This window comes from Eublepharis macularius, chromosome 10, assembly GCF_028583425.1.
Source record: "Eublepharis macularius isolate TG4126 chromosome 10, MPM_Emac_v1.0, whole genome shotgun sequence".
Taxonomy (NCBI): domain Eukaryota; kingdom Metazoa; phylum Chordata; class Lepidosauria; order Squamata; family Eublepharidae; genus Eublepharis; species Eublepharis macularius.
In genome coordinates, this window is record NC_072799.1 from 61,210,775 (window position 1) to 61,220,152 (window position 9,378).

The following is a 9,378-nucleotide window of genomic DNA, read 5'->3' on the forward strand; positions in this document are numbered from 1 at the left end:
ACTCTTCATCAGGCTGGTATTTAGAGAAGCTGGTATCTGGTTGTCCCAGTGGTTTTCAGGGAAGAAAAAGGGAAAATAGAAGTGTCTGATTAAAAGTGCAAAGACCAGTAGTTGATCAAATGTCACTCAACACCAGAGAACATACCTAGATATCTTGAAAGGCTGGAGAGGTGGCACTTTCGTTAATACAAGAGATTAATTTCAGACACTGCCCTAGGTAAAGAGTTGACCGAAGTCTAACTGAGTAATATAAGTGCTAGAGTGAACACCATAAGAACAATCTCCTCCACGGTCGCTTTCCTCCATTGAAGAGTCCCTCTCTTTATCAGATAAATTCAGGTGTATTCAAAATATGCAGAGATTGTAGTTAACTTTCTTGGACCTAAAAACAATGCAAAAGCAAAGACCATGTCAGTAACTTGCATGCTGAGAATGAGGGTACGTTATTCACCACCACCCTAGACTTTGGACCATCATCTTGGCTGGCAAGGAAGGCCTGGTAGTTCAAATCCCTTCAAATGATGATAAGCTGTTAACAATATTAATTCAGCTTGCTTGACTTTTGCAACACACGGACAGAGGTCTGAAACGATGGTAAGTTTCTTGTATGCAGTGAACCACCCATTTGTATGTTTCAGATCCCACACCATCAGCAGTCAAAGTGTGAAACATTTTGGACGATCGCTTTTGGGGGGCTATTGTGCTTCCTATATGCCTGATCTTGTATTACATGGAATAAGTAACGACGAGCAACTCAAGCTTTGTTTACCAGCTGACTTGTGTCATTCAGTAAATGTAAGTCTGTGTCCACTTTCCAGCCAGAAGCCTCTTTCTGTATGCAGGTCGTGCCAAAAGCGGAAGCGTTAGGGAGAGCCTGTTGGGCAGAAGTAGCAACAGAGTTCTTCCAGTTTTTCTTTGCTGTTTTTGTTCTGTGGCGTCTGTAGACTCCATTTCTGGAAGTGGATATTTGTGTGAAAAGACTATCAGTAATTCAATATTTGTGAACAGAAGTAAGTTGGCTTGATAAAGGTCACCCAAACTGGTCCTTTCAGTGGGCCTTCGGCCTATTCTGTAAGGAGGGAAGATCCTACCGGTCGCAAACTTCTTCAGGTAGAAGCCACAGACCTAACAATCAGGGCTCATTTTGAGGGGGAACGCGCAGGAACGCAGTTCTGGCAGTTCCCCAAAGAGGTCACATGACAGGTGGCCCTACCCACCTGACTCTCAGCCATTTTGGGCCCGTTTTGGCCTGGATTAGGGCCAAAACAGCACAGATCGGGCCTCTGACAGTGGTGGATCACTCTCCTGCTTAGCAGCGGCCCAATCCTGACCATTTTGGACCCCTTTTCGGCCATTTTCAGCCCCCTTTTGCCATTTTGGGCCCAATTTCAGCCCTGAATGGCCAGGATTGGGTCCAAAACAGTCAGGATAGGTGATGTCAGGGGGTGTGGCATATGCAAATCGGTTATGCTAATGACACACTTCCGGTGATGGCAAGGGACGTGGCATATGCTAATGAGTTATGCTAATGAGTTCCTTCCGCTCTTTTTCTGTGAAATGACCCCTGCTAACAATCATTGGATTTAAGTGGAACGTTTGATTTATAACATTGAAGTTACGTTGAATGCAAAATGCCTTCATTTTATACTTGTATACTGATCAAGTAATTCGCATAAAAATGGCCTGAAGATGCCCCATTCCAGCTTCTTTGGGTGTGTTTTGTGCCTGTTACAGCATCCAGTGCTAGACGAGCCCATCGCAGAAGCTGTTTGCATTATTGCTGATACTGATAAATGGACAGTGCAGGTGGCCACAAGCCAGAGAAAAACGATGGACAACATGAAGCTAGGCAAAGACGTTCTGGTCTCCAGCCAAGTGTCTTCTTTGCTGCAATCTATTTTACAGCTTTACAAACTTAACCTTCCTGCTGACTTTGTAAGTTCTCATTTACAAATAAGTGCATGCAGTTGGTATTGATTAGCAGGGAAGACGTGAAGGGTGACAAGTTTCAAACTGTATGTACCACTGCGCTCATTCTCTACAGCAGCAGCAGCAGGTCAGCTTACTAGATACCACCACCTTTCTGCCAACTTGACTGAACTGACCACTAAAAGTCTCTTATGTAGCGGCTGTAGGGGAGAATTAATGGTCTCCCTTTGTGCCTGCAGTCTTTTCCCTCTGCCCTGACAAGCCGTGGTTACTGGCTTTATTCCCTGTAATCGCCAAGCCTAAAAAGATGAGAGTTGCTCTGGCTCCTCCCCTCTCCCCGGTACATTTCGGTGGGTCCTCTGGCACGATTGGTCAGTCCAAGCACCGGCATTGAGAGGCTGCTTCCCTACAAATGGGCAAGACCTCCATTTGATTGTTAATGGGGCTTTGGGTTTTATCTTTAACAATGATCTTTTTAGGCCTCCTGTAAGTATCTTAATAAATAATAATAATATAATATTACATAAATTATAATTATGCATTATTACATGGATAATAATATTTATGTGCTAAATATGTTTACCTCCTTTCAGCATTAATTTCTGAGGTGGATTAATGTGACAAAATTAAAAACAGTCAAGCAAAGCTATACGGTTAAGTATTAAAAGAAAAACCAATCTTAAAAGCAGCAGGACAATTCTCCAAATTAGTTAAGTTATGAGAATCCGAAAGCTCATTTTCTGAAAAGCTTAGAGAAATAAAAACATTCTGGTCTGCATCCTAAAGTAAGTAAATGTCAAGGCTACTTATATGTCTTGAGGGGAGGGCCTTGTACAGAATAGGGCCAAATACTAAAAAGGCCCTGCTCCTCGCTAATGGTACTCTGAGCACAGCCCGGTTGGCAGATCTGTTGTGTGGGGTGGTCTACTAGATATGAACCGTTGTGATGTTTCCCCTCTATAGTGTATAATGCATCTTGAGGATCGGCTGCAGGAAATGTACCTCAAAAGCACAATGCTGTCAAAATATTTGCGAGGTCATACAAGAGTTCATGTGAAGGAGCTTGGAGTAGTATTGGGGTGAGTTGTTCTTGCTGGAACTGCTTTTAAACTACTTATACTTTGAGGTATTTTCAGCCTATCAGACACTCAAAATATTCAGAATGTTTTTTCATTGCCAGGTTTCTGTGAATGTGTGGATGTACCACTGAGCCATCTGGAAATCAAACTGAGCAGTTAAATGTGATGAAAATAGAACAATATCTTAGTCCCTTTTCACTCTCTGAAACAGATTCACCTTTTTATTTCAATCTGGCCACTTCAGGGTCTAAAAATGTGGAATGGGGTAGGGGAGTCAACGTCAGATGGTTCTGGCTGGAGGAGATGAGAGTAGAGGCTCTCAGATTCAGAAAGTAAAATGTTGCCATAATCCTGGATGAGTACTGTACTCTTGATGAAATCATATTTGCTGCTTTTAGAACACTGAATCTGAGCAACTCGGTATGGGCAGATGTATTTTCAGCCCTGCCTGTAGAGCAATAACTTACCTTTTTGACTAAAATGGATAGCCATGTTAGTCTGTCTGTAGCAGTAGAAAAGAGCAAGAGTCCAGTAGCCCCTATAAGACTAACAAAATTTGTAGTAGGGGATGAGCTTTTATGAGTCACTCACACAAGGATATTATATAAAACAGTGTGGAGTAAATTCTTTCAGATCCTCCCCCAGAACAGCTTAAGATGCAATATGGACAATACATTCAGGTTACGGTCGTTCGTTTGCCCAGAGATCTAAAAGGCACGTGGAAAATAGTGTCAAATCAATCCAAATCAAAAATCTGTTTTGAAGAAATACATCTAATTGAAAACAATGCAATATTTACCTCCTCAAGCCAGGTCAGAAGTGTACAAATCCAAGATAGAGCGCTGAGCAATGACCAGAAATGAAACAGCATCACACCTACACAACCCTTCTATAAACTGTGAAGGGGGGGAAGGGAACATGATGCAATGGTAAGAATTGCGACATAATAAAGAGCACCAGAAAAAAGATGGCATCAGCTCATAGAGGTATAACCCTGGTATCTACATGCCCTCCATGGGCAAAAGAAATACTTTATTCTGGATGTATTGCCCATGCCCATATTGCATCTTAAGCTGTTCTGTGGGAGGATTTGAACAAATTTACTCCATTCTGTTTAATACAACATTGTTGTTTGAGTAATTTTATTTATTATAAGCATATGAATTTTACATTTTTAATTAGTTTTGTTTCCCACAAAATACCTAGATAATTATTACGAACTTTTTGTTTGTTTTTCCCATTTTAAATCTATTTTGTGCTGGGTCGTGTATTTTTGATTTATTAGCTATATGGGTGGATGCTGTGTATGAGATATCATACCACTGAAGGCTCTTGGTCTGACATGCATCTAGTTCTGGTTCTGCATATATGGAGAAAAAATGTACTGATATACCTATATATGTGTAATTTTATTATGTAGATATATAAGGGTATGGTACACATACATTGAAACACACTGATGTTTTTAATCAAACTGATGCACTTTGTTGAAATTAAATTGTATACTGGTATTTTAAATATTTGTATACCTAATTATTACTTTTTTGTTCCAACCTCCTTGGTTACCCCTTTTCTGCAGGGTTGTTGTTTTTTCTCCCTTTTCTCCCCTTTCTTGTTGTCCTTGACTCTGGTAATTTCAAACAGGAAAAGAAACCATCATAGAGGATGTGGTGGAATCACATAATAAGTCAATGCATTTCCTTCTGTTTAATCATGCAAGCACAGAGGAAATAGAACAGTCAAAGAGGAATTAAGGCATACATAGCTTCAGAGGCCCCCATATCTATTCTTTAAGCTGAGAGTTTCTGTGACCTCTCTGAAAGTTCGATTTCATCACAGACCTCCTCCGTCTTGCTTTAGTGGAAACTCTTCCAGGCTGATACTTCTAAAGCTTTGCTGTTATCTGCATATTGAAAATTCTCTATATAAATTTTATTTCTAGGATTGAATCCAACGACTTGCCTCTGCTGGCAGCTATAGCAAGTACTCATTCTCCGTATGTTGCTCAAATACTCCTCTAAGGAAAAGTTCCCCCAGCAAAGTGAAAGGACGTGGGGCGCAGGACAGATGCCAAGCTTGAAGAGGTGGCAAATGGAGGGCGGCATTGCATTCTGTCACTTATCCATTTCTGCATTTTGTCTGGATGCTTATCAGTGGGATTTCAGTTTACATTATGTAAAAGACATTCAGGGTTTTTATATTCTTTGTGAAGTAAGCTAATCCAGAGTGCATCTTTGTATTTTAATGGACAAAAGGATTAAACACTACTGAAACACAACTATCAACAGAACTATCCAAGTATGGTTTTCCTACTATTGCACTTGTCAGTGTCTTGTTCTTCTGAAATTTTTCAAATGGGAAGCTGTAAGCAATTGTATCCTTAAGCATTCCTGTGCTCTCTTTGGATGAGACATGATGATTTAGAGCATGTACGCATGCATGTGTTTTTGTGCTCTGCTACTGGCCTTCCTTGGATTGAGAGATTCAGCATTTGGAGTAACTAACTGGGCATGCAGTTGGCTGGTTCCTAAAAGAGACAAGAGAAATGGATAGAACTGAAACTGTATTTGATGGTGTTGCTAGAGAAGCACATGCTGAATGTACACTGCATCAGTTTTGGATGAGTCGGGGATGTTTCTGGAGCCTGGCATAATTTCCGTGGCTGACTTGTCTTGATGCAAATTTCGGTTTCCTGTTCTTATTAAAATGTAGGTCAAGCATCTGCCTTTCTTTTTTTAAGCAACTGAAAAATGGGTTTGAAACAGAAGAACCGATTTGATAAACATGGCGTAAATCCTGGCAAATTTATTTGAAAGCATAACTGCTTCATTGCCCTGTGAATAGGAGATCACTCTTTAGCTGCACTTTAAGCAGGAGCAGCTTGTTAAGTGAATGAATGGAATGTGCAGACAAAACCCCAGCAAGGGTATTGGGGGGTGGCCATAGTAACAGTGGCAGCAGCAGTTCATTACGACTAAGTATTCAAAGCGATCCCACAGAATGTTTTGCACTAACCTCTCAGTGCCTTCCAATCTTGTATGTTTTCATCGGAAGTTTCCCTTTCAGAATTAAATTAGAAATTAATCATATCCACCTCATTTTCTATACTATCATGCATCTGCATGAGTCTTGTGTCTCAAGCATAAGGTTTTTACTTTTAGGAGGTTTGGTATAAATGCAAGCCTTTTAATATCAAGGATGCAAGTTACTAGAATGAAGAAGAGCAAAAGCCTCTTTTGAAAAACCCTCTACCAGCTCAGTGCTTAAATTGTTCAGTTGTCTCAGTGCTATCTGTTTGTGAGAATGAAAATGTAACATGGAAGTAGAAAAGTCATATATGGCAACCACACTGAAGTGGTGCCAGCAAATTGATGCCATGTCTTCTAAATACCAATTTACTATTGTAACACTTTTTTGTTTGATGCTCCTCAAAATTTTCTATTTTGTCTCCTTGCTCCTTCATTCTTCTGTTATATTTGTGACAGTACTTAATCATGCAGACCCCAGTTCTGGCATCCCTGTTATAGATGACGTTTATGTAGCCATAGCAGCATTGTTCTCCTCTGTGCCCTGCAATTCTTCTTGTCACAAATTAGCTTCAAAAATCAATTTCACTCAGACTTCATTGTTTTAAGCTGAAGAAGGCTCCGTTTTTGCAGAAAGGTCCACGCAGGCTTTAAAATACATGCTGTTTTCTCATATTGAGATCAAAGGATGAAATATCTTAGCAGTCTTCAATTTTATTACCTTAAACACATTTTGTGAGGGCATGTCTTTCTCATAAATGTTTCCTGTAGTTAAGAATAAATGCTTAATTACAGATTGTTCTTCAAAATTTACATTCTGAGAGATGACCCTACATGAGAATTGGATCACCGAGTAGCTTTATCCTGTATTCCAGAAAAATAAAACATTCTTCCCGCCAAAAATACTACCTCATTTGACAGGATAATGTTCCAGTAGGTGGCTACTTCAAGTTTGTGCACCTGTTGAATTCTCTGCATCATTGTGCTGTAGCATTAACAGAGCAAAAACTGTACCAGTGGGCAACCTTTATTTGGCATAGTTTAGATTTTGGTATTATCAAACGGTTTAAAAGTGATGTTGAATGTACATGAGAAACACTGAAACTAACGATGAGAGGAAAGCTTTTCTTAAATCTCCACAATTCCAAAGATTTTATTGTGTTTTTACTTGGCATTTTAACAGTATTTCTAAGTGGAGGCAAATTTCCATGGACCATGGTTTGCAATTTAAAACATGAGTGGATTTTTTCCAAAATAATTTTAAGTACTCATAAACACAGGCAGGAGGGAAGAAGATACTGGTGGTTGATGGTTTAGCTAAATGAATTTCTACAATGTGTGATATTTTAATGAATCAAAAGATTAGAGTTTGCTGTCTAGCATTCTTAAAGATAGATATGAAATAGTGACCATCATTCTAGAAGGCCTGTCCTCCCCTTTTTCCCCATCAAATATTTCCATTTCCCAACCAACTGATAGCTACTGTGGTAGAATGAGGTGTCCACTCCTTTAAAGAGAAGCTGCATTTTATAGTGTTGTAATTGTTTCATAAGCTGTGACAATGGACCATATTACCTGGCTTGGAGGAAATAACATGTAAACTATCCCAGGGGAAAATGTGCATCTTACTGCAGCTTTTTTTTTCAGAGAGGAATGATGAATAGTGTGTGTTTGAATGAGTACCTGTGTCAAACCTGTGGAAACCTCTTACTTGGAGCTCTTAATGAACAGTATCATTTGTGTCAATTTCTTTGTGGCATTGGTGCAATAAATTTTATGAATTCATCATTGAATGGGATTCTGAGTCTGTCATATTGCTGTATGTTGGCTGATAGTCATTTGAAAAGTGATATAGTTGCCAAAAAAGGTTTCTCCCTATTTTAAAACACAGGTTCATTTCACTGACCATTTTACATTTGATATGAAAAGGGAATAACAACATTCAAGATGAATGTTCTACAAACACAAGAAGAAAATACCATGGAATGTCATTATGTGAGGTTGTGCATGTGATTGAACTCAAAGTTAGCTCCTTCAGAAGCAAAAGATGGGTCTAGTTTCTATGGATTTCCCCCCTCCAGGTGCATCCCACATTGTAACAAAGGGTGCCCCAGGAGTCTACAGAAGGGGAGGAAGATCAGTTCTGCCAGAGGAGCTTCACTTGCAGTTCATCTAGGTTTTTAGCTCCTCTCTTGGTGCTTTTTAATCTGGCTTTCATCCTGGTAATTGGATGGAGACTACATTAGTAGCTCTGAGTGATTTGCATTTACTGTGCTGGGGTAATTGCTTTATTGATTTTGTAGGGGTTGACTGTGTCCTCTGATTGAGTAGATCACGTTGTTGTATTAGATGTTCTAGAAAAACTTGGGAGCTTCTGAATTGTTCTCCAGTTGTTTTGCGTTTCTAACAGGCAACTGTCCGAAAGTTTAGGAGTTCTGAATCAGCATTGCAATTGAAATAAGGGGTTGGATCCAACCTGCAGTTCCGTTGGTGAAAAATGGAGGGCAAAGATATCATTGGACCACCAAACAGGCTATTCAGCAAATCTTGGGACCTGAATGGACACAAGCCATGTAATAAAAAACAGAATTGTGATTGAGCAGAAAAGCTTGCTAGATCCAAATTACGGTGTTGCTCAACATTACATACTAGAGATGGGCACGAACCAGAAAAAAACGAACCTTGTGGTTTGTCATGTTTCACAAACCCCGAACTTTCACAAACCTGCCCCGGTTCATGAATCAGTTCGTTTTGGTTCATGAAAATGTCACTTCTGAGCCAGCAGAAGGTCTGTAGGAAGTCCATCCCCTGTTGCCTAGGAAACTGATTGATCGGTGCCAGGCTGTCTGCAGTGATGAACTGAAAAACAAACCAGCCTAACGTTTGTGGCGGTTTGTCAGAAATGGGATCTGACAACCTGCTGGTTCACAAACCACAAACGAACTTGGTTTGTCATGAATTTTGGTTCGTGTTTTGGTTTGCCCATCTCTATTCCGTACCTTTTTCTACATTGTTTAACATCTGTAAGTCCTTTGAACAAGCTCATCAGTACCTTTGGTGTTGTGTATCCTGAGTACCTCAGTGATACTCAGCTGTACACTTCTTTTACTAAGCCTCCAATTACAGCAGTCTCTGTTCTAAATGAATACCTTGATGTGTGAACAAATAGAATTTGAGTTCAGGCAAGACAGAGGTGATGTTAATAAGGAAGACTAAAGTTCTTGGGGAGATTGATAAAAGTTTGGAAGGAAAGGCAATTTATGTCAGAATGAATGAAACACTTAGGATCCAGCCTTCCTCTTAATAGAGTAAGTTGGCACTATTGCTAGGAGTGCCTTTTATCT

General features: G+C 39.9%; 1 protein-coding gene across 4 annotated transcripts in view; it reads left to right on the forward strand.

Moving 5' to 3' along the window:
- FNIP2 (folliculin interacting protein 2) overlaps positions 1 to 7,826 on the forward strand; it is a 65,254-nt gene extending 57,428 nt beyond the window's left edge. For all 4 annotated transcript variants that reach the window (XM_054989591.1, XM_054989589.1, XM_054989590.1 and 1 more), the window contains 4 exons: positions 639 to 795; positions 1,735 to 1,935; positions 2,893 to 3,008; positions 4,951 to 7,826. In XM_054989591.1, the coding sequence (XP_054845566.1) occupies positions 639 to 795; positions 1,735 to 1,935; positions 2,893 to 3,008; positions 4,951 to 5,029 (553 nt within the window). In that variant the 3' untranslated portion in view covers positions 5,030 to 7,826. The remainder of the gene's footprint in view (positions 1 to 638; positions 796 to 1,734; positions 1,936 to 2,892; positions 3,009 to 4,950) is intronic.
- Positions 7,827 to 9,378: the final 1,552 nt, after the last annotated feature.